A 17,146-nucleotide genomic window follows, 5' to 3' on the forward strand; every position below is an offset into this window, starting at 1 on the left:
CTCCTCTACATGCAGAGGGGCGCACAGATACCGACCCCACTCCTCTACATTCAGAGGGAGCACAGATACCGACCTCATTCCTCTACATTCAGGGGGAGCACAGATACCGACCTCATACCTCTACATTCAGGGGGAGCACAGATACCGACCTCATTCCTCTACATTCAGGGGGAGCACAGATCCCGACCCCACTCCTCTACATTCAGAGGGGTTCACAGATACCGACCTCATTCCTCTACATTCAGAGGGAGCACAGATACCGACCTCATTCCTCTACATTCAGAGGGGAGCACAGATACCGACCCCACTCCTCTACATTCAGAGGGGCGCACAGATACCGACCCCACTCCTCTACATTCAGAGGGAGCACAGATACCGACCCCATTCCTCTACATTCAGAGGGGAGCACAGATACCGACCCCACTCCTCTACATTCAGAGGGAGCACAGATACCGACCTCATTCCTCTACATTCAGGGGGAGCACAGATACCGACCTCATTCCTCTACATTCAGGGGGAGCACAGATACCGACCTCATTCCTCTACATTCAGGGGGAGCACAGATACCGACCTCATTCCTCTACATTCAGGGGGAGCACAGATACCGACCTCATTCCTCTACATTCAGGGGGAGCACAGATACCGACCTCATTCCTCTACATTCAGGGGGAGCACAGATACCGACCTCATTCCTCTACATTCAGGGGGAGCACAGATACCGACCTCATTCCTCTACATTCAGGGGGAGCACAGATACCGACCTCATTCCTCTACATTCAGAGGGGAGCACAGATACCGACCCCACTCCTCTACATTCAGAGGGGCGCACAGATACCGACCTCATTCCTCTACATTCAGGGGGAGCACAGATACCGACCTCATTCCTCTACATTCAGAGGGGAGCACAGATACCGACCTCATTCCTCTACATTCAGAGAGGCGCACAGATACCGACCCCATTCCTCTACATTCAGAGGGGAGCACAGATACCAACCACTGGATTGTCATAATTTATTATTACAATTTTTAAAGTGATTATAGATACAAAATAGATAGAAGATGAAGACAAACAGTGCGGAGCTCTGGAGGTGAGGAACATGATGGAGGAGGTCGCGCCTCCAGAGGTGAGGAACATGATGGAGGAGGTCGAGCCTCCGGAGGTGAGGAACATGATGGAGGAGGTCGAACCTTCGGAGGTGAGGAACATGATGGAGGAGGTCGAGCCTCCGGAGGTGAGGAACATGATGAAGGAGGTCGAGCCTCCGGAGGTGAGGAACATGATGGAGGAGGTCAAGCCTACGGCGGTGAGGAACATGATGGAGGAGGTCGAGCCTACGGAGGTGAGGAACATAATGGAGGAGGTCGAGTCTCTGGAGGTGAGGAACATTATGGAGGTCGAACCTCCAGAGGAGAGGAACATGATGGAGGAGATCGCATCTCCGGAGGTGAGGAACATGATGGAGGTCGCTCCTCACACCTCCCCAGACAATTCCATCCTTACAGGAATTTCCGATCGCTATGTCCACCATTTTCACAAATCAGCCTTCATGATCTGTTAGAAAAAAAATCGTTGTTACCAGAGTGATCAGCTGATCACCCATCTGATTGACTTCTGCAGATCTCCACCATGAAATGAAGGTCAATTCTCCTGCAGAAAGTGGACATTGCTGTCCCTGAAAGCACTGCTCCAAGAACCAGGATTAATATTTTAAGTTGAGCCCAGGAACAATATCTGAGGGCAGACCCAGGAACCGGGACGAGTATCTGAGGGCAGACCCAGGAACCGGGACGAGTATCTGAGGGCAGACCCAGGAACCGGGACGAGTATCTGAGGGCAGACCCAGGAACCGGGACGAGTATCTGAGGGCAGACCCAGGAACCGGGACGAGTATCTGAGGGCAGACCCAGGAACCGGGACGAGTATCTGAGGGCAGACCCAGGAACCGGGACGAGTATCTGAGGGCAGACCCAGGAACCGGGACGAGTATCTGAGGGCAGACCCAGGAACCGGGATCAGTTTCTGAGGCCAGACCCAGGAACCGGGACGAGTATCTGAGGCCAGACCCAGGAACCGGGATGAGTATCTGAGGGCAGACCCAGGAACCGGGACGAGTATCTGAGGGCAGACCCAGGAACCGGGATCAGTTTCTGAGGCCAGACCCAGAAGTATCTGATCCTCCTTCCTGGGCCCGGCTTTGGATACTGATCCCGCTTCCTGGGCCCGGCTTTAGATACTGATCCCGCTTCCTGGGCCCGGCCTCAGATACTGATCCCGCTTCCTGGGCCCGGCCTCAGATACTGATCCCGCTTCCTGGGCCCGGCCTCAGATACTGATCCCGCTTCCTGGGCCAGGCCTCAGATACTGATCCCGCTTCCTGGGCCAGGCCTCAGATACTGATCCCGCTTCCTGGGCCAGGCCTCAGATACTGATCCCGCTTCCTGGGCCAGGCCTCAGATACTGATCCCGCTTCCTGGGCCAGGCCTCAGATACTGATCCCGCTTCCTGGGCCAGGCCTCAGATACTGATCCCGCTTCCTGGGCCAGGCCTCAGATGCAGATCCAGCTTCCTGGGCCTTGCCTCAGATACTGATCCAGCTTCCTGGGCCATGCCTCAAATACTGATCCAACTTCGGGGGGCCACACCTCAGATGCTGATCCCGCTTCCTGGGCCAGGCCTCAGATACTGATCCCGCTTCCTGGGCCAGGCCTCAGATACTGATCCAGCTTCCTGGGCCATGCCTCAAATACTGATCCAACTTCGGGGGGCCACACCTCAGATGCTGATCCCGCTTCCTGGGCCAGGCCTCAGATACTGATCCCGCTTCCTGGGCCAGGCCTCAGATACTGATCCAGCTTCCTGGGCCATGCCTCAAATACTGATCCAACTTCGGGGGGCCACACCTCAGATGCTGATCCCGCTTCCTGGGCCACGCCTCAGATGCTGATCTCACTTGCTGGGGCTGGCCTCAGATACAGATCCTGTTTCCTGGGCCCACCCTCCGATACTGACCTTGCTTTCTGGCCTGGCCTTCGATATTGAACCCACTTTCTGGGCCAGGGCTTAGATGCTGGGCAGGTTTGCACATTGTGGGTGGACACTGGGAAGGATGAAGTAGAGGAAGGGGTAGGGGTATTGTGCAATTGGTAGGTTTTGTTATTTTAAAATGAGTCTGTCCAGGCTGCCATTGTTGGAGCTCCTTTGAAAATGCTACCTGCCTGGCTGTGTCCAAGCTGGGTGATTTATCCTTGTTCCAGGGCAGAAATAATTGAAGCCAGAACACCGGCATGACAGTCAGGGTCGGCAGTAGTTGCCTCCATGCTTTATTCATGACAGGGTCACGTTATCTCATGGTATTGGTCTTGTAACATGTCTGTCACCTTGATACAGGGGTTGCGGTTGGAAAGATTTCCTATAATTTCCTGTGCAGACAGTTCTCCACCAGAGACAGACACCACAAATGACTGACAGAGGCTCCAACCTCTCTCCATCCTACACAAAATTAAGGCTAAGTCACCCCCATATTGAAGTATTTATTTATGAGTGGGCTTCATCCTTCAATAAATAACATCTCCTGGCTCCATCAGAGAGTTGTATACAAGGTCTCCAGGGATTGGGTTTCATCTAGTTGTGTCCAGTGGAACCGTCTGCTCTGATGAGCCAACTGGAATATCAAAGGTGGGAAAGATGAAGGAGATGGAGGAGAAACATGACAGACAAAACAGGACAATGGCATTTCACACCCCCACTTACCTTCATCCGGGTCTGTCCTCTCAGCCTCTGCCGAACTCTCTGGTAAGACCGATGTTGCCTCAGACGCGGCAGTTATGTTTTCTGATTCTTGAACAGAAGGTGGAGCCTCTTCTAACGGATTGGTCAAGGTGGCAGACTCTGGGGGAGTCTCAGAATCCTCTGCCATAGCCGGCTCTCCAACCACTGCAAGGAGAAGAGACATACTAAGAGATATGGGTCATCTCTAGGGTCACATGACTCAGAACCCTCTGCCATAGCCACTCTCCAACCCAAGCAAGGAGAAGAATAATACTGAGAGATATGGGTCATCTCTAATGTCAGATGACTTGGAACCCTCTGCCACAGCTGACTCCAACCAACGCAAGGAGAAAAGAAATACAGAGAGATATGGGTCATTCCTGAAGTCAGATAACTCAGAGCCCTCAGCCACAGCTAACTCTCCAACAACTGCAAGAAGAGACATACTGGGAGATATGGGTCCATCTCTGAGGTCATATGACTTGGAACCCTCTGCCACAGCTGACTCTTTAACCCCAGAAAAGAGAAGAGACATACTGAGAGATATGGGTCCATCTCTGAGATCAGACTATTCAGAGACCTCTGCCATAGCTGACTCTCCAACCACTGCAAGAAGAAGAGACATACTGAGAGATATGGGTCATCTATCAAGTCAGATGACTTGGAACCCTCTGTCATAGCCGGCTCTCTAACCACTGCAAGGAGAAGAGACATACTGAGAGAAATGGGCCATCATGAAGTCAGATTACTTGGAACCCTCTGGCACAGTAAACTCTCCAACCCCAGCATGGAGAAGAGACATACTGAGAGATATGCAAGTCTACAATCCAAACACACATTTCTGCGTTACAAATGGCAGTGTGTATAAGTGGGTGCTGCAGCGACCGTCAGCTGGAACTGAACAGAATCAGCTAGGGAGAAGATCACCAGCATATGACGTCCCATGCCTGGTGAAGGGGCCCTGTGAGACTCTGAAACGCTGCCTTGCTGTAACTATGTGATCGTTGATTAAAACCTTTGGACCCATATTGGTGATCCTCGGTGTGCTGGTGACATTCTCCCATACTGAGAGATATGAGTCACTTATGAAGTCAGATAACTGAGGACTCTCAGCCACAGCGGACTCTCCGACCACTGCAAGAAGAAGAGACATACTGAGAGATATGGGTACATCTCTGAAGTCATGACTTGGAACCCTCAGCCACAGCTCACTCTCCATCCATTGCAAGAAGAAGAGACATACTGAGAGATATGGGCCATCATGAAGTCAGACAACTCAGGACTTTCAGCCACAGCTGACTCTCCAAGCACTGCAAGAAGAAGAGACATACTGAGAGATATGGGCCATCATGAAGTCAGATAACTCAGGACTTTCAGCCACAGCTGACTCTGTAACCCCAGCAAGGAAAAGAGACATACTGAGAGATATGGACCATCATGAAGTCAGATGACTTGGAACCCTCTGCCACAGTAAACTCTCCAACCCCAGCAAGAAGAAAAGACATACTGAGAGATATGGGTACATCTCTGAAGTCATATGACTTGGAACCCTCAACCACAGCTCACTCTCCATCCATTGCAAGAAGAAGAGACATACTGAGAGATATGGGCCATCATGAAGTCAGACAACTCAGGACTCTCAGCCACAGCTGACTCTCCAAGCACTGCAAGAAGAAGAGACATACTGAGAGATATGGACCATCATGAAGTCAGATGACTTGGAACCCTCTGCCACAGTAAACTCTTCAACCCCAGCAAGAAGAAGATGCATACTGTGAGATATGGGTCATCTATGAAGTAAGATGACTTGGAACCCTCAGCCATAGCTGGCTCTGTAACCACTGCAAGGAAAAGAGACATACTGAGAGATATGGGTCCATCTCTGAAGTCAGATGACTTGGGACCCTCAACCACAGCTCACTCTCCATCCATTGCAAGAAGAAGAGACATACTGAGAGATATGGGCCATCATGAAGTCAGATAACTCAGGACTTTCAGCCACAGCTGACTCTGTAACCCCAGCAAGGAAAAGAGACATACTGAGAGATATGGACCATCATGACGTCAGATGACTTGGAACCCTCTGCCACAGTAAACTCTCCAAGCCCAGCAAGGAGAAGATACATACTGTGAGATATGGGTCATCTATGAAGTAAGATGACTTGGAACCCTCAGCCATAGCTGGCTCTGTAACCACTGCAAGGAAAAGAGACATACTGAGAGATATGGGTCCATCTCTGAAGTCAGATGACTTGGAACCCTCTGCCACAGTAAACTCTCCAACCCCAGAAAGGAGAAGAGAGATACTGATAGACATGGGCCATCTCTGAGGTCAGACGACTCTCAGGCCAGCCATAGCCATAGCTGGCTTTCCAACCACAACAAGAGGAAGATACATACCGAGAGATACTCCCTGAGGGCAGATGACTCCATCACAATTTTTACAATGGAAGGGAGAATTGAACGGATCACTATAACTTTGAAACAAACTTGTCAGTCATAAAACGTACAATGGTTAGATCAATGAACTGTGCCGAGGGTGACCCAACACTGAGCAGATTAATGGACCTCTTTCATCTCTGCTGTGTCTGGACCACAAAACATACACAAACCAACCGCATAATAATCTATAACACAACCATATAGACAGATTTAGAACAACTTTCAGTCAACTTCTATCAGATGTCCATCAATATTGATTACGATTGTGAATAGCAGGCTAACACATGATCAGATGAGCTCTCGTATTGATCAGCAGGAATGACAAGTCACCTCCGGGCTATCAAAATGAATCAAATGAAACTGAACATACACTGATAGAAATCTGGCCGGTTCAGCAGAGACTGTGCAAGTTTCTGCGTCTGTCCTGGCTCGACAGAAGTCAATCTTTTGATCGATTTCTGTCGAAGGGACATGCTGAAAACCTCTGTCGATCAGCAGCTGCAGGACCTGATCAGTGTATTCTGAGTGGTGGGTCCTACTATAAGGATACAATGTCCAAGGATGGGAGGCTAGTAGATCAGTATCCTCACCCATTGAGGGACATAGGAATTCAAACAAAGTCGGGACATCCAAAAGTAGTCCAATTGAGGGGTGGGCAACAGGAAAAACTATTAACCGTCCTCACTAGGAGGACCAAGGACTGCCTGTGGCCCAGGACCAATGCCCGAGTCTGAAGCGATGAGGAATCCATTAGAGGAGAGGCGACCTGATACTCCAGACCAAGATGGAAGGTCACCGCCAGAAGGGAATGCGCCAAACCTTAGTCAGTGAAGACGATCACTTATAATCCACCAAAACCAGAACAATGACCGATTACCAACAGGGAAGAATGAACCCACAACTTGGTGTGGTCAACAGAACAGAAACCCCCGGTAAGGACAGGTCTCATTGGAAACCTACTATTCACAAACTGGTCAAGGCAGGAAGGCCAGACTGTCTACACAAACAGTCACAATGCCTTTCACCTCTAAGGTTCAGGGGAAAGAAAATCCGTGGTCAAACAGGTTGCCAAACCAGAAAACCAACCACAATAATGAGGAACACCAGAGAACCTACTGCCAAAATACAACCCTACAGCCTACAAGGGCGAAAGAGACCTCTGAGCCTCTTGGGGAATCTAAGGGTTCGATCCACTAAATCAGGAGAGAATGATGATGAGATGGAAAGCAAAATACAACCCTATAGCCTACAAGGGCGAAAGAGACCTCTGAGCCTCTTGGGGAATCTAAGGGTTCGATCCACTAAATCAGGAGAGAATGATGATGAGATGGAAAGCAAAATACAACCCTATAGCCTACAAGGGCGAAAGAGACCTCTGAGCCTCTTGGGGAATCTAAGGGTTCGATCCACTAAATCAGGAGAGAAAGATGATGAGATGGAAAGCAAAATACAACCCTATAGCCTACAAGGGCGAAAGAGACCTCTGAGCCTCTTGGGGAATCTAAGGGTTCGATCCACTAAATCAGGAGAGAATGATGATGAGATGGAAAGCAAAATACAACCCTATAGCCTACAAGGGCGAAAGAGACCTCTGAGCCTCTTGGGGAATCTAAGGGTTCGATCCACTAAATCAGGAGAGAATGATGATGAGATGGAAAGCAAAATACAACCCTATAGCCTACAAGGGCGAAAGAGACCTCTGAGCCTCTTGGGGAATCTAAGGGTTCGATCCACTAAATCAGGAGAGAATGATGAGATGGAAAGCAAAATACAACCCTATAGCCTACAAGGGCGAAAGAGACCTCTGAGCCTCTTGGGGAATCTAAGGGTTCGATCCACTAAATCAGGAGAGAATGATGATGAGATGGAAAGCAAAATACAACCCTATAGCCTACAAGGGCGAAAGAGACCTCTGAGCCTCTTGGGGAATCTAAGGGTTCGATCCACTAAATCAGGAGAGAAAGATGATGAGATGGAAAGCAAAATACAACCCTATAGCCTACAAGGGCGAAAGAGACCTCTGAGCCTCTTGGGGAATCTAAGGGTTCGATCCACTAAATCAGGAGAGAAAGATGATGAGATGGAAAGCAAAATACAACCCTATAGCCTACAAGGGCGAAAGAGACCTCTGAGCCTCTTGGGGAATCTAAGGGTTCGATCCACTAAATCAGGAGAGAATGATGATGAGATGGAAAGCAAAATACAACCCTATAGCCTACAAGGGCGAAAGAGACCTCTGAGCCTCTTGGGGAATCTAAGGGTTCGATCCACTAAATCAGGAGAGAATGATGAGATGGAAAGCAAAATACAACCCTATAGCCTACAAGGGCGAAAGAGACCTCTGAGCCTCTTGGGGAATCTAAGGGTTCGATCCACTAAATCAGGAGAGAATGATGATGAGATGGAAAGCAAAATACAACCCTATAGCCTACAAGGGCGAAAGAGACCTCTGAGCCTCTTGGGGAATCTAAGGGTTCGATCCACTAAATCAGGAGAGAAAGATGATGAGATGGAAAGCAAAATACAACCCTATAGCCTACAAGGGCGAAAGAGACCTCTGAGCCTCTTGGGGAATCTAAGGGTTCGATCCACTAAATCAAGAGAGAATGATGATGAGATGGAAAGCAAAATACAACCCTATAGCCTACAAGGGCGAAAGAGACCTCTGAGCCTCTTGGGGAATCTAAGGGTTCGATCCACTAAATCAGGAGAGAAAGATGATGAGATGGAAAGCAAAATACAACCCTATAGCCTACAAGGGCGAAAGAGACCTCTGAGCCTCTTGGGGAATCTAAGGGTTCGATCCACTAAATCAGGAGAGAAAGATGATGAGATGGAAAGCAAAATACAACCCTATAGCCTACAAGGGCGAAAGAGACCTCTGAGCCTCTTGGGGAATCTAAGGGTTCGATCCACTAAATCAGGAGAGAATGATGATGAGATGGAAAGCAAAATACAACCCTATAGCCTACAAGGGCGAAAGAGACCTCTGAGCCTCTTGGGGAATCTAAGGGTTCGATCCACTAAATCAGGAGAGAATGATGAGATGGAAAGCAAAATACAACCCTATAGCCTACAAGGGCGAAAGAGACCTCTGAGCCTCTTGGGGAATCTAAGGGTTCGATCCACTAAATCAGGAGAGAATGATGATGAGATGGAAAGCAAAATACAACCCTATAGCCTACAAGGGCGAAAGAGACCTCTGAGCCTCTTGGGGAATCTAAGGGTTCGATCCACTAAATCAGGAGAGAAAGATGATGAGATGGAAAGCAAAATACAACCCTATAGCCTACAAGGGCGAAAGAGACCTCTGAGCCTCTTGGGGAATCTAAGGGTTCGATCCACTAAATCAGGAGAGAAAGATGATGAGATGGAAAGCAAAATACAACCCTATAGCCTACAAGGGCGAAAGAGACCTCTGAGCCTCTTGGGGAATCTAAGGGTTCGATCCACTAAATCAGGAGAGAATGATGATGAGATGGAAAGCAAAATACAACCCTATAGCCTACAAGGGTGAAAGAGACCTCTGAGCCTCTTGGGGAATCTAAGGGTTCGATCCACTAAATCAAGGGAGAATGATGATGAGATGGAAAGCAAAATACAACCCTATAGCCTACAAGGGCAAAAAAGACCTCTGAGCCTCTTGGGGAATCTAAGGGTTCGATCCACTAAATCAGGAGAGAATGATGATGAGATGGAAAGCAAAATACAACCCTATAGCCTACAAGGGCGAAAGAGACCTCTGAGCCTCTTGGGGAATCTAAGGGTTCGATCCACTAAATCAGGAGAGAAAGATGATGAGATGGAAAGCAAAATACAACCCTATAGCCTACAAGGGCGAAAGAGACCTCTGAGCCTCTTGGGGAATCTAAGGGTTCGATCCACTAAATCAGGAGAGAATGATGATGAGATGGAAAGCAAAATACAACCCTATAGCCTACAAGGGCGAAAGAGACCTCTGAGCCTCTTGGGGAATCTAAGGGTTCGATCCACTAAATCAAGAGAGAATGATGATGAGATAGAAAGCAAAATACAACCCTATAGCCTACAAGGGCGAAAGAGACCTCTGAGCCTCTTGGGGAATCTAAGGGTTCGATCCACTAAATCAGGAGAGAATGATGATGAGATGGAAAGCAAAATACAACCCTATAGCCTACAAGGGCGAAAGAGACCTCTGAGCCTCTTGGGGAATCTAAGGGTTCGATCCACTAAATCAGGAGAGAAAGATGATGAGATGGAAAGCAAAATACAACCCTATAGCCTACAAGGGCGAAAGAGACCTCTGAGCCTCTTGGGGAATCTAAGGGTTCGATCCACTAAATCAGGAGAGAAAGATGATGAGATGGAAAGCAAAATACAACCCTATAGCCTACAAGGGCGAAAGAGACCTCTGAGCCTCTTGGGGAATCTAAGGGTTCGATCCACTAAATCAAGAGAGAATGATGATGAGATGGAAAGCAAAATACAACCCTATAGCCTACAAGGGCGAAAGAGACCTCTGAGCCTCTTGGGGAATCTAAGGGTTCGATCCACTAAATCAAGGGAGAATGATGATGAGATGGAAAGCAAAATACAACCCTATAGCCTACAAGGGCGAAAGAGACCTCTGAGCCTCTTGGGGAATCTAAGGGTTCGATCCACTAAATCAGGAGAGAATGATGATGAGATGGAAAGCAAAATACAACCCTACAGCCTACAAGGGCGAAAAGAGACCTCTGAGCCTCTTGGGGAATCTAAGGGTTCGATCTACTAAATCAGGAGAGAATGATGATGAGATGGAAAGCAAAATACAACCCTACAGCCTACAAGGGCGAAAAGAGACCTCTGAGCCTCTTGGGGAATCTAAGGGTTCGATCTACTAAATCAGGAGAGAATGATGATGAGATGGAAAGCAAAATACAACCCTATAGCCTACAAGGGTGAAAGAGACATCTGAGCCTCTTGGGGAATCTAAGGATTCGATCCACTAAATCAGGAGAGAATGATGATGAGATGGAAAGCAAAATACAACCCTACAGCCTACAATGAGATGGAAAGCAAAATACAACCCTACAGCCTAAAAGGGTGAAAAAGACCTCTGAGCCTCTTGGGGAATCTAAGGGTTCGATCCACTAAATCAGGAGAGAATGATGATGAGATGGAAAGTATTAGGAAAGAATTAAAGATGCAACCAAAATTTCCTCCAGACACCCCAAGGCGACACAGAAGGAAACTGAGAATCACGAATGGTCCAAAGGAGCTCCTGAAACTTAGCCAAACACTAACAGCATCCACTTGTTGAAGGGGAGGACTATAGCATTCACTTGGTGAAGGTATCTGGAGAAACCTCCCCAGAAGGCAGCTGATCAGCCAAGGAGGGAGGAGATGTTCAGAAGTGTCCTCCTCACTATTCTTCTAAGCCGGTTCCAGGAGGTCCATGCTCCCTACAGCCCTTCCTCTTTCTTCTATTCCGATTCCTATGTATGTGTAATTTATAGAACATTCTCGTCTACTTCTCAGTGCCTTTAATGAAAGGCAATAGAATGGTAGATAGAAAATCTCCACTTTCAGCCGGGACACCGTATCCTCTCCAATCCCTCCATAAAATCCATCACAGTGATATTCCGGATCATGAGGACCATGGGAACCCATCACCCTACCTGTCATCTCTCATGGCCAAAGCTGTCTCACAGCACAGGAGGCTGCCACTACTCAGCCAATGAAAGCAATGCTAGCTCTAGGGAAGAGCACACCTTCGTATTTTAATGTGCCCACCCCAGAACAAGCTCCGCCTCCAGGAGTATGGAAGTAGGGGCCTCGGCTGTGTCAGATAACAGTTGAGGGATGGAGTGACCTCATACCTGGAGCTGGGGGCGGTACCACTTCTGTGGGTGACCAGGTGGTCAGGCTGGTGATCTTCTCCGCGTTCCATCGTGTTGTTGGCACTGCCAGAGGCTCCTCCTCTTCCTCCTCCTCTTTTTTCTGGTGCAGGAGAAATGAGATTTGTGTCACTGAGTTCACCGACAACCCCCCCATCCTATTATACCAGAAATACTGTTGAGGTTGATAGCTTGTACCCAGGGGCGGACTGACAGCTCATGGGGCCCCCGGGCAATAGGGGATCATGGGGCCCCGTGTCCTTGTCCAAACTCAAAAAAGCCTATGAAAAAGGTACCAGGGGCATCTCATGGGGCCCCCTACTGACCCCGGGCCCTTGGGCAGTGCCCGAGTTTCCAAATGGTCAGTCCGCCCCTGCTTGTACCTAAAGGGGGGTGCAGAGAACAACTGTCCCTGGGCCCATGAGATTAGGGGGTCCCACCAGGATGGCTCCTCCCCTTTATTCGCTAGCTCAAATGACATTATTCCACCAGTCCTTACATATTGTGGCTGAATTCGTTTTTTTGGGGCTTTTTTTCATCCTCCCAGCAACATGCCTCCTGTCATCACTAGGGGGACAACATTCGCTCACTGTACTCTATGGAGCAGCAGCATTGTCAGTCTAGGACAGGACTACAGAACACCTTCCCCTCTCCCTGGGACTTCCGTCAGCTTGTATGGCTGGTGAACCAAGACCAGCTTTTGTGTGATTGTCTCCCTACCCATCCTGGAAGTCTGCACAGAGCTGGAACCACAATAAGAAGCATCCCCTGAAATGTTTTCCATGATGAGACCCAGATGAAGGGGAACTAGTGAGCTCCAGATGAAGGGGGACTAGTGAGCTCCAGATGAAGGGGGGGGACTGGTGAGCTCCAGATGAAGGGGGACTAGTGAGCTCCAGATGAAGGGGGGGGACTGGTGAGCTCCAGATGAAGGGGGACTAGTGAGCTCCAGATGAAGGGGGACTAGTGAGCTCCAGATGAAGGGGGGGGACTGGTGAGCTCCAGATGAAGGGGGACTGGTGAGCTCCAGATGAAGGGAAACTAGTGAGCTCCAGATGAAGGGGAACTAGTGAGCTCCAGATGAAGGGGGACTGGTGAGACCCTGATGAAGGGGGGACTGGTGAGACCCTGATGAAGGGGTACTGGTTAGAGATTGATGAAGGCGGGACTGGTGAGCCCCTGATGAAGGGGGGACTGGTGAGCCCCTGATGAAGGGGGGACTGGTGAGACCCTGATGAATGGGTACTGGTTAGAGATTGATGAAGGCGGGACTGGTGAGCTCCAGATGAAGGGGGGACTGGTGAGCCCCTGATGAAGGGGGGACTGGTGAGCCCCTGATGAAGGGGGGACTGGTGAGCCCCTGATGAAGGGGGGACTGGTTAGAGATTGATGAAGGGGGGACTGGTGAGCTCCAGATGAAGTGGGGACTGGTGAGCTCCAGATGAAGGGGGGACTGGTGAGCTCCTGGTGAAGGGGGGACTGGTGAGCTCCTGATGAAGGGGGGACTGGTGAGACCCTGATGAAGGGGGGACTGGTGAGCTCCAGGTGAAGGGGGGACTGGTGAGCTCCTGGTGAAGGGGGGACTGGTGAGCTCCTGGTGAAGGGGGGACTGGTGAGCTCCTGGTGAAGGGGGGACTGGTGAGCTCCAGGTGAAGGGGGGACTGGTGAGCTCCTGGTGAAGGGGGGACTGGTGAGCTCCTGGTGAAGGGGGGACTGGTGAGCTCCTGATGAAGGGGGGACTGGTGAGCTCCAGGTGAAAGGGGGACTGGTGAGCTCCAGATGAAGGGGGGACTGGTGAGCTCCTGATGAAGGGGGGACTGGTGAGCTCCTGATGAAGGGGGGACTGGTGAGCTCCTGATGAAGAGGGGGACTGGTGAGCTCCTGATGAAGAGGGGGACTGGTGAGCTCCTGATGAAGAGGGGGACTGGTGAGACCCTGATGAAGGGGGACTGGTTAGAGATTGATGAAGGGGGGACTGGTGAGCTCCAGATGAAAGGGGGACTGGTGAGCTCCTGGTGAAGGGGGGACTGGTGAGCTCCTGATGAAAGGGGGACTGGTGAGACCCTGATGAAAGGGGGACTGGTGAGCTCCTGATGAAAGGGGGACTGGTGAGCTCCTGATGAAAGGGGGACTGGTGAGCTCCTGATGAAAGGGGGACTGGTGAGCTCCTGATGAAAGGGGGACTGGTGAGCTCCTGATGAAAGGGGGACTGGTGAGCTCCTGATGAAGGGGGGACTGGTGAGCTCCTGATGACAGGGGGACTGGTGAGCTCCAGATGAAGGGGGGACTGGTGAGCTCCAGATGAAGGGGGGACTGGTGAGCTCCAGATGAAAGGGGGACTGGTGAGCTCCTGGTGAAGGGGGGACTGGTGAGCTCCTGGTGAAGGGGGGACTGGTGAGCTCCTGGTGAAGGGGGGACTGGTGAGCTCCTGGTGAAGGGGGGACTGGTGAGCTCCTGATGAAGGGGGGACTGGTGAGCTCCAGGTGAAAGGGGGACTGGTGAGCTCCAGATGAAGGGGGGACTGGTGAGCTCCTGATGAAGGGGGGACTGGTGAGCTCCTGATGAAGGGGGGACTGGTGAGCTCCTGATGAAGAGGGGGACTGGTGAGCTCCTGATGAAGAGGGGGACTGGTGAGCTCCTGATGAAGAGGGGGACTGGTGAGCTCCTGATGAAGAGGGGGACTGGTGAGACCCTGATGAAGGGGGACTGGTTAGAGATTGATGAAGGGGGGACTGGTGAGCTCCAGATGAAAGGGGGACTGGTGAGCTCCTGGTGAAGGGGGGACTGGTGAGCTCCTGATGAAAGGGGGACTGGTGAGACCCTGATGAAAGGGGGACTGGTGAGCTCCTGGTGAAGGGGGGACTGGTGAGCTCCTGATGAAAGGGGGACTGGTGAGCTCCTGATGAAAGGGGGACTGGTGAGCTCCTGATGAAAGGGGGACTGGTGAGCTCCTGATGAAAGGGGGACTGGTGAGCTCCTGATGAAAGGGGGACTGGTGAGCTCCTGATGAAAGGGGGACTGGTGAGCTCCTGATGAAAGGGGGACTGGTGAGCTCCTGATGAAGGGGGGACTGGTGAGCTCCTGATGACAGGGGGACTGGTGAGCTCCTGATGAAAGGGGGACTGGTGAGCTCCTGGTGAAGGTTGGCAAATGTTGGCTGGAGGTTGGCAAATGCATCCACATCTACGGATCGGAGACCCTCCCCCCCCCCCCCACCGCCATACAATCCGCCACTGCAAACATGGCACAGCACCGACCATCACACCCCCATGCACGGCACTGACCATCACACCCCCATGCACGGCACCGACCATCACACCCCCCTGCACGGCACCGACCATCACACCCCCCTGCACGGCACCGACCACTTCCCACCCCCCTGCACGGCACCAACCATCACACCCCCGTGCACGGCACCGACCATCACACCCCCCTGCACGGCACCGACCACTTCCCACCCCCCTGCACGGCACCGACCATCACACCCCTGTGCACGGCACCGACCATCACACCCCCCTGCACGGCACCGACCACTTCCCACCCCCCTGCACGGCACCGACCATCACACCCCCGTGCACGGCACCGACCATCACACCCCCGTGCACGGCACCGACCATCACACCCCCGTGCACGGCACCGACCATCACACCCCCGTGCACGGCACCGACCATCACACCCCCCTGCACGGCACCGACCACTTCCCACCTCCCTGCACGGCACCGACCATCACACCCCCGTGCACGGCACCGACCATCACACCCCCGTGCACGGCACCGACCATCACACCCCCGTGCACGGCACCAACCATCACACCCCCCATGCACAGCACCGACCACCACACCCCCATGCACAGCACCGACCATCACACCCCCATGCACAGCACCGACCATCACACCCCCATGCACAGCACTGACCACTTCCCACCCCAATGCACAGCACCGACCATCACACCCCCGTGCACAGCACCGACCATCACACCCCCCATGCACAGCACCGACCATCACACCCCCCATGCACGGCACCGACCATCACACCCCCCATGCACGGCACCGACCATCACACCCCCATGCACGGCATCGACCATCACACCCCCATGCACAGCACTGACCACTTCCCACCCCCGTGCACGGCACCGACCATCACACCCCCGTGCACGGCACCGACCATCACACCCCCGTGCACGGCACCGACCATCACACCCCCCATGCACAGCACCAACCATCACACCCCCCATGCACAGCACCGACCATCACAACCCCATGCACAGCACCGACCATCACACCCCCATGCACAGCACCGACCATCACACCCCCATGCACAGCACTGACCACTTCCCACCCCAATGCACAGCACCGACCATCACACCCCCGTGCACAGCACCGACCATCACACCCCCCATGCACAGCACCGACCATCACACCCCCCATGCACAGCACCGACCATCACACCCCCATGCACAGCACCGACCATCACACCCCCATGCACAGCACCGACCATCACACCCCCATGCACAGCACCGACCATCACACCCCCATGCACAGCACCGACCATCACACCCCCATGCACAGCACTGACCACTTCCCACCCCAATGCACAGCACCGACCATCACACCCCCGTGCACAGCACCGACCATCACACCCCCGTGCACAGCACCGACCATCACACCCCCATGCACAGCACCGACCATCACACCCCCCATGCACAGCACCGACCATCACACCCCCATGCACAGCACTGACCACTTCCCACCCCCATGCACAGCACCGACCATCACACCCCCATGCACAGCACTGACCACTTCCCACCCCAATGCACAGCACCAACCATCACACCCCCACTCTGCACACCATCCATTGTCGGGTGTCATGCACAATCCCGGAAAACACGTCCGGTCATACACAGCACACCACTCCACCCCCAAGCGGTGTCACCGTGTCCTCGGCCATCACGGATACTTCAATGGGGTTCCTACACCCGGGGATGGAGCGCGCACTGGACCGAATACTCTGCACTTTCCCGGGACGAGGCAGCTAAACAAACCAGCCATGTCAGTGTTATTATTATACCGACACCTCA

The 17,146-nt window shown here is 52.1% G+C and overlaps 1 protein-coding gene across 3 annotated transcripts in view; it reads right to left on the minus strand.

Annotated features, from left to right (window-relative positions):
- Positions 1-997: 997 nt before the first annotated feature.
- LOC149433047 (radial spoke head 1 homolog) overlaps positions 998-17,146 on the minus strand; it is a 35,041-nt gene continuing 18,892 nt past the window's right edge. Inside the window, exons 7-10 of one of the 3 annotated variants that reach the window (XM_089664710.1) lie at positions 17,002-17,100; positions 12,052-12,172; positions 3,752-3,934; positions 998-1,552 (exon numbers count right to left, since the gene is read on the minus strand). In XM_089664710.1, the coding sequence (XP_089520836.1) occupies positions 1,539-1,552; positions 3,752-3,934; positions 12,052-12,172; positions 17,002-17,100 (417 nt within the window). In that variant the 3' untranslated portion in view covers positions 998-1,538. Of the gene's footprint in view, positions 3,663-3,751; positions 3,935-12,051; positions 12,173-17,001; positions 17,101-17,146 lie in introns of all 3 variants that reach the window. The other 2 variants (XM_089664709.1, XM_089664711.1) reach the window with 2 other exon arrangements.

Source organism: Staurois parvus, unplaced genomic scaffold (genome assembly GCF_062004578.1).
Source record: "Staurois parvus isolate SC_StPar_1 unplaced genomic scaffold, SC_StPar_1.0 ptg002006l, whole genome shotgun sequence".
In the NCBI taxonomy this organism is placed as follows: domain Eukaryota; kingdom Metazoa; phylum Chordata; class Amphibia; order Anura; family Ranidae; genus Staurois; species Staurois parvus.